Here is a 16,811-nt window from a genome sequence, read left to right on the forward strand (position 1 = left end):
TTTTGTCCACTCCAGCTCTCTGTAGTAAAACATCGCCGTTCATCCATTAGATGGCATCTTTATTTGTCTCCACCTTGTTGCTTCTATGAGAGTTAGAGAGTCGGACTCGTAACCCAAAGGTTGCGGGTTCAAGTCTCGTACCGGCAGGGATTGTAGGTGGGGGAGTGAATGTACAGCGCTCTCTCCCACCTTCAATACCACGACTGAGGTGCCCTTGAGCAAGGCACCGAACCCCCAACTGCTCCCCGAGCGCCGCAGCAAAAAATGGCTGCCCACTGCTCCGGGTGTGTGTTCACGGTGTGTGTGTGTGTTCACTGCTGTGTGTGTGCACTTTGGATGGGATAAATGCAGAGCACTAATTCTGAGTATGGGTCACCATACTTGGCCACATGTCACTTCACTCACTCACTATGTCCCGAAGCAAGCACATTAAGTCCTGTCAATATCAATATGACAAGCTTGCGGCAATGCTAATTTATTCACGTCAGAAATCAGCTGGACGGATCATCATGGAAGTGGACTGGAGCGAATAGCTGGGTCCTCGGAAGTGATGCCACTTAATGCCATTGAGCTTGCGGATATTGTGACCCACGGTGTAGTAGATTCCATTGAGGTTGGACAGACCGCAAGCATCAAACCACCAGCCTGAAAGAATGACAAATGTAAAGAGTCTGAGATGAATACAGTTTTATAAACAGTATAGCGCTCACAGGTGTTTAATTTGGGCCTTGATCAGTATTACTAAACTACAATCAAAACTATTAAAATAAAATAAAACATTAAATGATATGAAAGTTATACATTTTGCCTTGGCAACAAACTGAAATCAGTTTAAGTTGAACTAAAATTACTAACTGGAAATAAATAAAAACTAAAACTGAACTGAAACTAAAATAAAAATAAATTAAACCTAAATAGTCAAATTAAAAATAAATTTGTTATTTTTCTCATAAATCATATTGCTTCACAAAACTTAGAAATATAGTGCGTGATTTGTATGGACTACTTTTATAGTACTTTTATGCTGCTTTTTGTCCTTTTTAGAACTTGATAGTCTCTAGTAACAACACGCTTTTACTAAATGAAAAAAACCTGAAGATTATACAAAATAATTATTTAGCATTCCACAAAATAATCAAAGTCATCACTGCAAAAAATGCTTTTTTTACTTAGTTTTTTTGTCTTGTTTTCAGCCAAAATATCTAAAAATTTAAAAATCTAAAAGGATTTTCTAGACAAGTACAAATTATTGTCTTGTTTTCAGAAAAAAACAAGTCAAAATTAAGTGACTTTTTGCTTAGAATAAGCTAAATAATCTGCCAATGGGGTAAGCAATATAATCTTATTTCAAACAGAAAACAAGATTATTTTTCTTACCCCATTGGCAGATTATTTTGCTTGTTTCAGGCAAAAATTCACTTAATTTTGACGTTTTTTTCTGAAAGCAGGACAACAATTTTTACTTGTCTAGGAAATCCTTCTTGATATAAGAATTTTTAGATATTTTGGCTGGAAACAAGACAAAAAATCTAAGTAAGAAAAGCATTTTCTGCTGTGTACAGGTTTTGGAACGACATGAGGGTGAGCAAATGATGGCAGGCTTAAAAATTGCGTCTCCTCAAAACAATCAAAGCCCTTGATCCACCTCTCTCCTCTATATTGTGTCTTTTTATTTTTCTCTCCATAGTCCGTCAGTGTTTCAAAGGGTATGTTATTCCCACTGTGCGGTCGATGTCTCAGCAAGACCTGTCAAAGCAAACTGTGATTCTTCAATAAAAACCAGACTTTCACTCCTCAGAGAGGACACTGTCTGTCTAACCCTGATTAAATCAGTATCACCTCCCGCAATGCGTGTTTAGTTTGGACAGGCCGCACAGATGGATCCATCTTTCCATCTTTTTATTACCATTTGAAATGCAAACATAAAGGGCACTTAAAGTTCTCCAGCCGGTTCGACGGTAATGAACTCCCAACAACTTTCAAAATCAATCGCAATGCATGCTATTAAAAGCTGTTTATCTTGGACCCCAGAGGTGTGGGATCTGCAGTTGAGTGCAGCCATAGAGTAAATTGTTTGCATAGCAGGCGTTGAACGTGCATCTGAACTCTGGACGTGTTTTACATAATTCTGCGATGGGCTTGTGTTTTCTTAGATTAGAAGAGGATCAGAGGGATTTTGCATGACAGTTTCGGCTTCAAATCCAGGCCACAAGTGAAGAAATGTGACTGAGAGGATATGAATGTAGATGGCTTGTGTTTAATAAGTGCCTATCTACGATCAGATTACTCTTTACGTAACAAGTATTTTATGTCAAATGATCATGGATGTGACAAGACTCTAAGATCAAGGTCTTTGTTCGGTTCTGATAATGTTTTCATCAATGGGATTAATGACAAAGATGCAAAAAGCAACTTCACTGACAGACATTCAATATTTGTGTGAACAGGATAATTTTATATTAAAATGATGAAATTATTGTAATAAATTGCACTGATACTATCAGGTGAGAACAAAATTTTCTGATACTATTGTCTTCTGTAGAGCTGCTTTACAGCTGAAATTAATTAGTTTCATAATTGATGAATTTTGCGACATTGATACTGTTATTGAATTAACTGAATTACCACAGAAGTGACTCGAGCTAAATAACGACACTTGTCTTCTGTAGACCTGCTTATGACATGAACTTTTGTTTGATAATTGATGAACTTTACACAGTCATTGAACTGAACTGAATCAACACTGAACTGATTTGAGCTGAAGAATGACACTATTGTCTTTCTCAGAGCTGCTTTACAGTCTCATATTTGAAGAAGTTTGCTTCAGCGATTCTATTATTTACTATACTATATTACTGTGAAACTGCTTTGAAACAATCTATATTGTATAAAGCGCTATATAAATAAAGGTGACTTTGCTGCACTATTAGGGCATAAAAAGGGGGAATAAAAATGAATTGGTGAATCAAACTTCAAAACATTTTTTAATTTAAATGAACTGTTTGAACGAACCAACTCATTAAAAAGAACCAGTCTTTACTAAAATGAATCTTATTAGAAAAAATGAACATTTCAGGAGAGCATTAGCCCATTATTACCTCAAATTATTCAGCGACAATACAATATTATTAAAAACAGCTATGCTTTTTATGCTCTACCATTGAGAACAGATTTGGAGAAATGTAGCATGACATCACTTGCTCACCAATGGATCCTCTGCAGTGAATGGGTGCCGTCAGAATGAAAGTCCAAACAGCTGATAAAAACATTACAATAATCCACATGACTCCAGTTCATCAATTAACATCTTGTGAAGTGAAAACCTGCGTGTTTTTCAACATTTGGACAATTTTGTTCATTACTCTGTTTCTGAATGAGATCATGTGCAGTAGCTCACCTCCGGTCATCATGAGGGCGCACTTGCAAACACACTTGTCGTTGTCAGCGTCGCGAGTGCTGAAGCCTGTGCCGTTTGATGCTAAGCTACTTTGCTTTCCTGCTGTTCCGCTATAGCTCCCTAGCAAGAGTCTGGAGAAAGAGAAAAACATTGCAAGATTATGATAATGTTGCCAAACCTCATTAAATGATCAAATCTCGCACTGATATCAATCTTGGTTGTTATGTTAACACAGGTGATACCTGTACTGTTGTTTTTCACCGGCGAGCTGGAATTTGTCATACAGAGCATAGGCGCCATTCTCCTCCCAGTCCTTAAGTTCCACTCGGAGGGAGTACTGGGCTTGACTGGTGATCAGGTGAACAGCCTCATTACCCAGCCAGTGCTCTTCACTAAGATCACCAAATCCCTGTGAGAACAACATATAATGAAACCAATGCTGCATTCCATTCATCTTGTAAAGTCGGGATTTCAAACTTCCTATTTGGGACAGCTATAAAACAGCACTTGAAGGAAACCCGAGTGGAAATTTTCAAACATAAGATTGTATATAGTTAATTATAAACACTTGATGCAAACAAAAATGCATCAATGAGTCGAAGTTAAATGATCATCTCTGCTGCCATTTTGCCTTTTTATACTTCATCTTCTTATTACTGGACAACACCTTATGATTAGATATCAAGCAGGAATATCGCATATCCAACTTTGAATGAAACACAGCATTAGACACAAGACAGCTGTTTTGTTTCCTTGAAATAAATAGGTACATTGTCAGTCTTTAGTTTCCCAGAAAAAAGACTCATCGTTTTCAGCTTTTTATAGAAAGGAAGACTCACAATAACATTTGGCAAGATTAACAAATTGTAGAAAATTGCAGTATTGATTTTCACTGCTGCAGTTTCAAGAACTGCCAGTTTTCAATCCATTTCAGCATATTTAAGCACTAGAATGTGCCGCTATTAAATACAGAATGTACCAAACAGCTCAGCTACTGCCAATGACGCCAAACTGTCACATACAATTTTAGCCGCTGTGCTTCATCCGGTTTTGGCCGCTTTTTGAGTCTATGTCATCAGAATAATGGCAAACTTTTAATCAAGTCTTCCCAGCACAGGCAGAAAAGCATTTCTTAAATGTCACCAATTTCTTTAAACACAATCAATAGGGATTTTCATCATTGTCTACAAATGTATCAAGTTCTCTTTGTCTGTACACTGATATAATGCTAGACTGGTTGCTGTGGTACTCTGAATGGTTGCTATGGGGTTTAGGGTGGTTTCTAAGGTTCTGCACAGTCAATTGTAAATGTTTTAAATCTTTATGTCCACTTACCAGTTTGTAGTCTTTCCACCCTTTCTGGAAGTTCACAGTTCCATTGGCTCTGCGCTGGAATACTGTCCAGCCACCTCCGCTTGTCACCATATCACAAAAGACCTGTCAGAAGGATATGAAACATCTCAGTCTCACTCTCTTACATTTGTGCCGTTCCTCATTCTGTACGGCACAGCCAAGATATATCACACTGATTCCTCATACTTGTGAAAGAATGCATCCCACACCTTGGTTGGCTCGGTCATGTCTCCGATGTAAATGTGGTAGACTCCGCTGGTGTTGTGACCAGATTTATAGGCCTCGGCACAGTCTCTGAAGTGCTGCTCATTTGATGAGAAGCCTGTAAGGGAAAAATACAGAGGCTTTGTGGTTCAGAGTTGATTTGAACGCAAGTTGAAAAAGATAATCGGCAAACAAAAGAATGTTGCGGCATAGCCGTTAGCGTAAAATACTTTAGACCAGGTCTGGTATTCGTATGTGAGTCTTCTGTATATTATTTAGTGTTACTGAAATAAAGTAAAAAATTACCTGAAACAAAGAAAATATTAAAATCTTACTTCTTTCAGTTAGTTGCTTACTTATGACTAAAACTAAAATAAAAATGAATAAAAATTAAATCCAGATATTTTTAAAAAACAAAAACTAAGTGACAAGAAATTCAAATTAAAATATATTAATTCAAAATATTAACAAATATTATAATAGTATTTTAATGATACTAAAATAACACTGGTTTGAGATCTAACTGACATTATTAGCATAAAAAAACTAAACTAAAACTAAAGTCAAACTTTTATTTATTTATTTATTTTTTACTTGACATAAAATGAAATTTGCCTGAAATAAAATATAATAAAATCTTAAAAATAAAAATAAAACAGAATAAATACAAAACAGAAAATAATAAAACAAATTCAAAACATTAATAAAAACTATGATACTAAAATAACGCTGATTCATAATGCAAGTTTTTTGTGGATTTGCCACACAGTGTGACAAACAAAACGATGTGGTTTCTGTTGTCAAAAGAACTAGATTTATAATCATTACATGGCCTCAACTGTTCAAATATAAAGTCCTTAGTGGTCTAGTTTTGGGATGAGTCATTTAAACATTCAACACAATGTGTTTGTTTGTCAAGCATTTGCGAGAGAGTTTATTTAGAAAATTTGGTACATTTGGTTCTTCGAGTGAACCTCCACACAAACATTTATAAACTGACATGTCTTCTGCCCATATAAAATGCTGCAGTCTTGATTTAGCTTATCAGTGTGTTTTGTGACGCATGTGAACTTCATCCAAGACACGAGAGCATGCTGCCAAAGCCATCACTAGCAAGAGCTTATCCTCTTCTCTCTCCATGAATCACAGCTCGATTTATCATTAGCGCTACAGTTAATTAACCAGAACTTTCAGGTCATGTTAAGAATCTGCCACTAGATTTCAAAGCTGTTGTAAGCCCAAGAATCAGATGTGTCCGTCATTCTCAGACAAGTAACCTTACTTTGTACTCTAACTGGGGTGTTGAGTCACTTTTCTTTCCTCACAGTGAAATGCTGCAGCGATGAAACATTAAAATCAACATGAAATGGCATTCGAAATGCATTTTTGCTTTCATAATATGACATAAGTTCAAGTGAAACATCATGCACTTCTATGGCATGATAGACAATCTAGGTTGTTGTAGACTAATATTCTGAGCTAATATTCCACAATGTATGATGATAATCACATGTAAACAGAAGAAATACAGCTTGTAGGTTTGTTTATGTAATAGTCCATGCAAAAATTTAAATATGCTGAAAACGTACTCACCCTCAGGTCATCCAGATGTAGTATAAGTTTGTTTCTTCATCAGAACAGGTTTGGAGAAATGTAGCATTACATCACTTGCTCACCAATGGATCATCTGCAGTGAATGGGTGCCGTCAGAATGAGAGTCCAAACAGCTGAGAAAAACATCACAATAATCCACAAGTAATTGACCAGTCCTCTCCAGTCCATCAATTAACATCTTGTGAAGCGAAAAGCCGCATATTTGTAAGAAACAAATTAAAATTCTGTATCCATAATATTGCTCATCTTGTCTGAATCAGGAGAGAAATATGCACAGATCAAGCACAGTTTACAAGCAAAAAACATCCAAAACACTTTTTCACTGGAAGAAGCGTTATTATGGATTATGGACTCTATTCTGGCCAGAAGCAACGGTTTAAAGTTAAAATGCCTAGTTAAAATTATGGATTTGTTTCTTGCAAACATGTAGCTTTTCACTTCACTAGATGTTAATTGACGGACTGGAGTCGTGTGGATTATTGTGATGTTTTTCTCAGCTGTTTGGACCCTCATTCTGACGGCACCCATTCACTGCAGAGGATCCACTGGTGAGCAAGTGTTGTAATGTTAAATTTATCCAAATCTGTTTTGATGAAGAAACAAACTCATCTACATCTTGGATGGCCTGAGGTTGAGTACATTTTGAGCAAATTTTCATTTTTGGGTGAACTATTCGTTTAAAGGTGTGTATTCTTACCTGTCCCAGAAGACACCATGCCAATAAGTGTGTGTACAGACTTCATGAGCTGCTGATGTTGTCTCTGCAAGGCTGAGTTGTTGCTGCTGGCCGCTCTTAGCTGTCTCTCCAGAGCCGTAATGGCAACTGTCTGTCTCTTCACCAGGTCCTGCAGCCGCTCCTTCTCCTCCCTCATGTCCTCCAGCTCTGTCCTCTGCTTCGACTCCAGGACTAAGACTTTACTCTCCAAATGACTAGTGGAAGCAATGTATAATGCATTCTTTAAAAACTTCTACTAATAGTTTGTCAAAAAGAAACTTTTTCAAAGCATCTCCAGATGTTTCTGAGAAATTCCTAGATAGTACAGGAATGAAAGCCAAATGGAGACCTTGGGCCTCTACCTTGGGACTACAATAGGATGGATAATGGTGTTTTGCAACCTACAGGGGTTTATTTTAAACATTTAGACCTAAGTATTGAACTTTGGCTGTTAACCCATCCCTTACCGCTTGTACTAGACATGAATTCAACCACAAAACATTTGCCTTTTGAGAAGAAGTGTGCTATTATTTTTAAGATGTCAGCGACTGCCCATAACACCCTAGCTACAGGTTAGAATACCCCAGTAACCACCTAGAAGTCCCTAACAACCAACCAAAAACACCCTAGCAATAATCAAACTGCTCAAAATACCCTGGCAACCACACAGAACAAACACCCTAGCAACCATCTAGTAATCCCAAGCAACCACCCAGTACTTTGAAGCAATCAGACAGAATATCCTATAAATCTGAAAATGTAATTGAGGGTACGTTTACACAACAACAATTGCATTAAAAACTTTTTTTTTTGCATTTTTGAAAGCAGGCAGGCAACAATTGTCAAAACAATTGAAAAAATTATTTAGTCATTGTAAAACAACTAAAAATGCTGTATTATGCATGCCAGGCCAGTAGTTGGCGATGTCACTTTGTAAAGAAACCTACATACCTTTAGACTGAACACATAATACGCACGCACATGATGTCACCGCTTTCACAAATTCACGTTTTCGTAGTTTACACAAAGGCAGTAATGGTATTGTCTACAAAAATGTGCACTTTGAAACTCGTTTTCAAATGTTTGCTGTTGTCGTGTAAATGAACAGCCAAAATGCATAAAACGTTTTCAGTTTTTTGGTTGAAAATGGTGTTTTGTAAACACCCCCTAAGTCTGCAATTTCTTAACAACAACTTTTTGAGCATACGGCATGTACGGCTTACATAAAATGCCATCGATATAAGCATCATGCCAACATATATGATGTCATACATTCTTGAAATGACCAATTATTGTTACTGTAGATTGTTACTCAAGCTGTTTGGTAGCTACTGTCTAGCGGGTTACTGTGTCATGTGAAATAAGTCTGAACTCTGAGCCTTTAGGAAATAATATTTTCTTAAAGTATTTCCATCAGCGCAATACATGTAGTTTCATGATTTAGTGTCTGGATCAGAGGAGATAGCACTGAATCAGTCACGCCTGCTGTCAAAACAATTTACATCTGCACAACAATGAGCCACTGCTACAAAAACGAGTTTCTGAGGAACTCTGCAAAATCCTGCCGGCTTCAATCTGTGTGTGATTTAGTGAGCGAGTGTGTGTGTGTGTGAGTCCTGAAAAATAACACCACCCGAGGGTTTGAGGCTGAAAATAACTGGAAAGCAAATCAAAACTCCATCGAGCCATGTAACTGAACACTTACTTTGTTAAATTACAGTAGATAGTCATTAAACATGCTTTGGTTGCCAGTGGTTCTCGATACTTATGTTTATAAATTGTTCATGATTGATTACACAAATAGTTTTCGCACAATCGATTGGCATGGACTGTTGAAGTCCCTTGCCAGAGTTTGTAATGTGTACACAATGCTGAGCAATTGTTTGCTGTTATTATACTATGAAGCTGACCCTCTCAAAACCCGCATCGATTCTGGGAGCAATTATGAACACTTTCACTTGCACAGATGTAAGTCGCCTTGGAAAGGTCGAAAACTCTCTGTTCTCACTCATACGGGAAACATGAAATATTGAATCGTCTGTAAAGTAGCGGTCCATTATAATTACGTCTGATGCCCCCATGAAGCTACCAAAACAACACTAGCAGCACAGTTCAATTGGTCGTCAAAGTTGAATGACAACAAGCGTTATCTGTTTAATCTAGCGAGAGCCAAGTACAAAGCTTTCTGGGAAACCCTTTGTCCGGCTTTGTAAGTGTGCAAAGGAAACTTGCCTGGAGTCTGCTTTGTGTGCTGTGCTTACTCTGTAGTTATTAAACATTACAAACAATCAATTAAGTTGCTGATTATTTCCCTTTACAAAACCTTTACCCCTGCTGTGCTCTCCGACTGGCCGAGTATGGGAAAATATCGCTTTGAGAACAACAAGAGAGACAAAAGTTGCTGTGTGAACGTGCAGTTGTGGACACGATCTGACCCTTAAAAATGACTTGCACAGATCTTAATGCTCAGCGGTTGTTCAGAGTTGTAATGAGCACAATTACATAATGCAGTTCTCAGTTATGACTCACTCAAGCATCATTTTGTCTGATGTTTCTCATACAATATCATGCGAGAAATAAAATGGACACAATAATGAGAGAATTGTTCACATATAGGAGGAGAAGAAAGCTATACAATGAATGCGGAAGAATATGATGATTTTTTCTCTATCTCACTTTCTATGACAAACAATCAAGATGTTTTGTAATGTTTAGGTTGATAAAGTCACATTAAAGGTGCAATAGGTGATTGTCTTCAGAATTTTTTTTTGTTATGCAGTCATCAGCGCGTTCACGGTATTGTAGTACTTTTAAAGTTTTCTCACCGGTGAATGACACAAGATGTAGCCCAGCGGTTCCCAATTCCAGTCCTCGCACTCCCCCGCTCTGCATATATTTTGTGTGTCTCGCTTAGTTAACACACCCGATTCAGATAACCAGCTCGTTAGAAGAGAGCTATGTGCATGAACTGTGTTCCGATCGATATGATCCCTACACAGTGTTCATTGCTCCCTACTCCCTGAGCAGGGGAAATCCGTTGAAGTTTACTTCACTTTGGAACATGGGCTGGAACTGGGAACCGCTGATTAGCCTATTGTAGTAATGTTGTTTCTGGTATTCTGGTCTGTGAGCGTATATGTGTTCGGGGGCGTGGCTTTGGACGGTGATTGCAGGAAGGGTGGGACGTTCGCTTTCAGTGCTATCAGGCTAAAGTTAGCATTTTCCAAGATCTCCTACTGCACCTTTAAATAATCGGTTTGACAATTTTCTGCCGATGTTAAAATAAAAAGTACATTTTAAGTTACCAGACAAAACACTATAGTGTAGACTGCATTTGAAACAGAAAGAAATGTAAGAAATAAGCAAAGATTCATTAAAAGGTTTTACCTGTTCTTGTCTTGAAGTTTGGAGATTTCTGAAATCTGTGTTAAGAGTTCTTTCTCCAGTTTGTTTGTTGACAATGAATTCTCTAATAACTGAACTGCAATTCTTGATGTCTGGTTCATAACCTTCAAATGGAATTCAATAAAATGAAGAATGGGAAATTACAGAAAACTATCATATATATTATTTGATATATGACATGATACAGTGGGGTCCTAAAGTCTGAGAATTTTTATTACAAATTATATAATCAGCACAACATTTTAAATAAAGACATGAATATGAATTTTAAATTTTGTTTAAATGACAACTAAAGCAGCTACGAACAAATGATGTTTTCCAGAATGATTTTAGATGTTCTTGAGCTTCAATGGAAGAAAGAAAATCTGTCAGTCATTACATTTGATTTGTGACCTAGATATTGCATAATATCAAAATAATAATTATGATTTTTCCATCATCATCTTCCACCATCACATTCCTATGTTTTACATTTTGAAGCATTCAACAACTTTCCAGGTTTAAATTCATTTTTAAATCCCAGATTTTCAGTGTGGTCTCAGATTTTTGGACCCAAAATATACATATGTAGTAAAAACAGTAATACCGTGATATAGAATTACAATTTTAAACAACTTCAGTGTTTAAAGTGTCACATGATACAGTCTTCAGTGTCACATGATCCTTCAGAAATCATTCTAATATGCTGATTTGCAGCTCTAGAAACATTTCTTATTATTATCAACGGAAACCGTTATGCTGCTTAATATTCTGTATGCATTCATGCATTTCTATAATGAAGAATGAGATTACCTTGGCTTCAACCACACTGAGTTTCCTGGTTTGCTCTGCGGTTTGGGTGAGCAGGTTGGTGCCGATCTCTAGCATAGTGGCCGTCTGGTTATGGACTGCATCAGCTTGAAAATGCACCATCCCAGTCTTCTGATGGATGTAGTTTTCTAACTGTTGAGCAAAAGAAAGAGAATTGGGATTTCAGATACTATTGCATATTGCAGAATGTTGGATTGACCCTCAAAGCACAACATATGACAGAAGCGCTTTTTGCAGCAATGCCATAGAAGAACCATTTTTGGTTCCGCAAAGAAACTTTCAGTGAAAAATTCCAACCATTTTTTTTTCTTAGTGTGAAGAACATTTTAAAAATCTAAAGTACCTTTTTTACTATAAAAAACCTTTTGTGGAATGGAAAAGGTTCCATGGATGTTAAAGGTTCTTCATGGAAACACAGATGCCAGAAAAAAAATATTTTTTTAAGAGTGTATGATAGTCATAATGAAAACATGATGGTTGGTTTAGGAGTTCCATTTGTCATTTCAAGATTCAGAAGGGTGTTTACGAGGGCCACTTTTGCGGCTGTGATGTGTCCTCAGCGCTCCCTTTTGTGGAGCACTCAACAGTGTGGACTCAAGAGCTGGAAAGTTTATCAAACACAGTATTTTTTCCCCTAGCCAGTGGGTTTTAAATCTGCTGGGAGAAGATCCAGTGCCAGGCAAAGGTGCGGTATAGTGACCCTTTCTGTCTCAAAAGACAAAAAATAAATAATGCTTCACCAAGACCGCATTGACCCTGAGAGAAGGACTAATGAAGGATAATTTTATCACAATGGAAATAAACACGTTAAACCCTGAGGGAGAGCAATGCGCTTGCTGTGGTCTGTCAGAACATACATGGAAAAGGAAGATGCTTTTTGATGTAGAGACTGCGTTAGAAATATATAATAGTGATATTTCAATATCAATCACTCCAAAACGCACTCAATGCCCTGGCATGAATAGTTCCAAAGGCGATGCAATAGAAGAACCATTTTTGGTTCATCAAAGAACCTTTCAGTGAACAGTTCTTAAAAGAACCATTTATTTCTTTGTGTTAAGAGCATTTTCAAAATCTAAAGAACCTCTTTCCACTTTAAAGAACCTTATTTGGAATGGAAGGAAGGAAGTTCTTGATGAAACCACTGATGCCAATAAAGAGCCTTTACTTTTAAGAGTGTATGATAGTCATAATTAAAACATGATGGTTGGTTTGCAAAAATTAATTAACGTAAACAAGAATGTAAAGGTCGGGTTTTCTTTTGTTGTTTTCGACTCCCTAAAGACGCAATGTGCCCTGACCGATTAATTGACCCGAGCTTCCTGCCTTGGATTAAAATCACATAGGACAAGTCCAGCTTGGGAACGCTGATCTGGATTCAGTTGGATCAGCTTTACGAGCGCTAACCAAAACCAGATGTCTCATCTCATTTTGACTGGAGCTTCCTGGGACATCTCCTTACAGAATGTACTGTAAATGTGAAGGTAATGCTCTTCGGAGATGTCATGGCGATCTGCATGCAGTCAACGACACGGACGATCATTCACATACACCACAGATGTTTATAAGAGATCACTTCAGAACGATCGTGTTGGGTTGATTCATGCAGATGACATCATTTTCAAAAACATAGCAGCATGAATTCCAGTAAGTGTTTCGTGATGGCCTCTCACAATGACAATCAATCATTGTTTTGTTTGTTATAAACCAGCTACTTTGTCATTTAGCTGACAAAGTGATTTATATGACACAACCTGGGGTTAAGTGTTTTGCTCAAGGGCACATTGGTAATAGTTCATGGATCAACCCTTGTGGGGTTTAAACCTATAACTTTTCTGTTAACAGCCCAGATTTTGAGCCGCTAGAATATATCATCAACATGGTATGGGTTAAATGAGGACAAATACTGATTTACAAAGAAAAAAAAAGGTCTAGTATTATAGTTTTTAGGATTGCACTTAAATTACATCAGTATTTATAACACCTTTGTTAACATATAGTTTATATGCAATTCTTTTTTTATAAATAACTATTATATATGTGTGTGTATTTTTTGTATATGTGTCTATTTTTTTTAAACAATCTATTGAATGACGATGTCTGAATGACAGAAACGGATTATTGATGTTTCATAAAATGCAATGAATGATTAATACAATAACAAAGAATTAACATATTACTTGATTTGATATATCACTAAGATTCATACAGATTACACCATTTTCAAAACCATAACTGCATAAATTTGTTGATGCCCTTTGCTTTTATATTGAAAATCATTTTGTTTTAAAAAATAGTTACTCTTTTGTTAGTTAGCTTTAAAAAAGTGATTTGGAGTACTCTTATAAATAAATGAATAAATATGATTAAATTATGATAATTTTATAAATAAATACAAATTTATGAATAAATTCCATACATGTTTTTTTTTTATTATTATTAAGCAAAATAATAATAATAATAATAAATAATATTCTTCAGAATCTCTATTCACCAACAAAATGAGAAAACCGCTAGATTCTAAAGTCAACATGAAATCAAAATTGACTTATTATTTACATTCTTAAAACATGTTCCTGGTATTATTGCATAAGATTCTTCAGTGCATGTTATTTTATAGAAAAAAAAAACTGTTCTTCTTCGTAATCTTTAATCAAAATGTAATTACTTGCTCTGCCTCTGAAATAACTTTCCTTTTTCAGGTGACGTCAAAGTCCTACACGCCCACATTCAGGTCTGGCAAACCCACCTGATGCAAACCATTCCCATAAAGTCCTGTATTACATTTTGTTATACATACGGAAGTAATATGGGTTGAACGCCATTTTCTGTTGTCTTTCTAAATAAAAGAACCAGTTTAAGTCAATCTCTACCACTATAACTTCTCAGAAAGACCTAGGGAGATTACTTGATTAACCTCAATATATATATATAATGTTTAGTTTTTAATTTACTCTTCTTTTTCATCCTGAAGGGGTATTTCTAGACACACTTAGCAAAGCCTCCCAGGATGCGAGCCACCGAATTAGTTTATGGCTGTCTGGTGGAATGCAGTGGATTATTGGAAAAGTTTCCTGTAGCTACAATAAGGTATTCATTTCCTAACGAGGATTACTGAGCATAATAGACGAGAGGATTCTCAAGTCTCTTTCTAAACAGAAAGGGAAATATGCAAGAAAAATGTTTAGTTAATGGACCGTACAGTTTTGTTTGAAAGATACTGTAGAAATGTTCAAAAGCCAAGACAAATGTGTTTAAAAGCAGGAAATGTACCTTTCTAAATAGGTTAGTGCAGCCAAAAATGAAAACTCTATCATCATTTACTCACTATAATGTCATTTTCAAACTGTATGAATTTCTTTCTTCTGTGGAATATGAAAGAAGCAGTGTTATTTTAGTATCATTGAGATACTACTACAGTTTTTATTATGATTTTGAATCAGTATTTATTTTTATATTTTCCATCTTCATTTTAATTATATAACATACAGTATATAACTTAGGGCTGCACGATTATGACAAAAATCATAATTGTCGATTATACCCTTGAAATTGCGATTATTAATTACGATTATCACAATTTACATTGAATGATGTTTATACCATTGTTTGATGCAACTGCATGCCGTATTTTTATATGAAAATAAACAAGCTGAAAACACTCTGACTGAAAAGCCTTTAGTGATTTTCTATAGTATTAAGCCTCAAATGTCAAATATACATCGGATTGGTTTCTTCTTTAAATTAAAAAAAAAAAAGTAGAAATATGAATGGTATTATAATGTTATACTAAAACTAAAATTAAAACAATGGAAAAACCCTTAAGATAACATGTAGAAAGAAAAAACATATCTTAAGCGTGCAGAATAACATAAGTGGACTTTGAACGATTAATTGCTGCTTTGAACGATTACATAATTGTGGCATCCATAATTGTAATCGCAATTAGAAATTCGATTAATTGTGCAACCCTAATATAACTACTAAACAAAATTACAATAACACAAAATATTCAAAATTTATATAACTACAAAAAATTACGAGTTTTATTTATTAGTTGTTTTTATTAGTTTATATATTTAAAATGAGAAATGTTGCTTGGCAAGTAGCTGAAATAAAAAGTTTTATATTTATTTCAAGTAATGCAAATGGTTTTTAGGATTTCAATTTTAGATTTCGTTAACTAAAATAATCCTGGAAAGAAGACGTTTTGAAGAATGTTCACTCTGTTCTTTATTATACAGTGAAAGTGAATGGCCACTAGGGGCTGACAAACATCAAAAAGCATCATAAAAACATAGTAAAATGAGTCTGTAAGATGTGTAAAGTATATTTCAAGTCTTCTGAGGTCATGCGACAGTTGAGGAACTGAGGAACAGATGGACATTTTTCAGTGAAAATCTTGCTTGACAGATGCGGTCAGCCTTCACTTTCACTAGTTATACATTTCTAAATAGGTTAGTGCAGCCAAAAATGAAAAAAAAAAAACAAAAATTGTAATTTTCTCAATGTAATGTTGTTTTCAAACATGTATGAATTTCTTTCTTCTGTGAAACTTCAAAGAAGACGTTTTGAAGAATGTTCACACTGTTCTTTATGATACAATGAATGTGAATGGCCACTAGGGGCTGACAAACTTCAAAAATCATCATGAAAAACAATAAAATAAGCCCATATGACATGTATTTCAAGTCTTCGCGTGAGGAACAGACTGACATTTTTTAATGAAAGTCCTGCTTGACAGATGCGGTCACAGCCTTCACTTTCACCAGTTGAACATTGTGCTATAAATTTCTCCTTTTTAGAGTCTTATGGGTTTGGAATGACACACAAATGAGTAAATGATGACATAATTTTCATTTTTGGGTGAACTATGTAACTGTAACAGAGTAAAACAACTCAAACAAACACACTGGAAAATCACTGTCAATGTTTAGCCTTTTTAACTCATTTGATTGTGTTCAAACGATCTTGGAATCTGAGGTTTGCCGCATGTTTACATTGCAGGAAAGCGGTCTGCGGTGTAGACAACTTCATGAATTATAATGGGAATGTTATAGTCTTATTGTGTCATATTTGTCACTCTCATTATAAACAGGGTTTAAGACTGTCAGAAATAGCTGTGTCATTCTGCATTATGTATGATGGTCAGATTTTAGTGGCTGTGTAACTTGAGTTCTGTTTTCCCTCTTGGAAACGTCTACTGCTATAGGCCCGGAAACCCCAAAGATTATTTTTAATTCCAAGACCTCTGAGAGATTTTATCATTAATACTTTTCTGCAATTAATTACAGACAATGAATAAGTTATGGA

The 16,811-nt window shown here is 35.8% G+C and overlaps 1 protein-coding gene across 1 annotated transcript in view; it reads right to left on the bottom strand.

Moving 5' to 3' along the window:
- Positions 1–379: 379 nt before the first annotated feature.
- LOC107696431 (angiopoietin-4-like) overlaps positions 380–16,811 on the bottom strand; it is a 34,752-nt gene continuing 18,320 nt past the window's right edge. Inside the window, exons 2-9 of the mRNA XM_016496749.1 lie at positions 11,481–11,630; positions 10,671–10,792; positions 7,266–7,498; positions 4,960–5,072; positions 4,733–4,834; positions 3,640–3,806; positions 3,398–3,528; positions 380–645 (exon numbers count right to left, since the gene is read on the bottom strand). Of these exons, the coding sequence (XP_016352235.1) occupies positions 485–645; positions 3,398–3,528; positions 3,640–3,806; positions 4,733–4,834; positions 4,960–5,072; positions 7,266–7,498; positions 10,671–10,792; positions 11,481–11,630 (1,179 nt within the window). The 3' untranslated portion in view covers positions 380–484. The remainder of the gene's footprint in view (positions 646–3,397; positions 3,529–3,639; positions 3,807–4,732; positions 4,835–4,959; positions 5,073–7,265; positions 7,499–10,670; positions 10,793–11,480; positions 11,631–16,811) is intronic.

This window comes from Sinocyclocheilus anshuiensis, unplaced genomic scaffold (genome assembly GCF_001515605.1).
Source record: "Sinocyclocheilus anshuiensis isolate Anshui unplaced genomic scaffold, SAMN03320099.WGS_v1.1 scaffold522, whole genome shotgun sequence".
NCBI classification, from domain to species: domain Eukaryota; kingdom Metazoa; phylum Chordata; class Actinopteri; order Cypriniformes; family Cyprinidae; genus Sinocyclocheilus; species Sinocyclocheilus anshuiensis.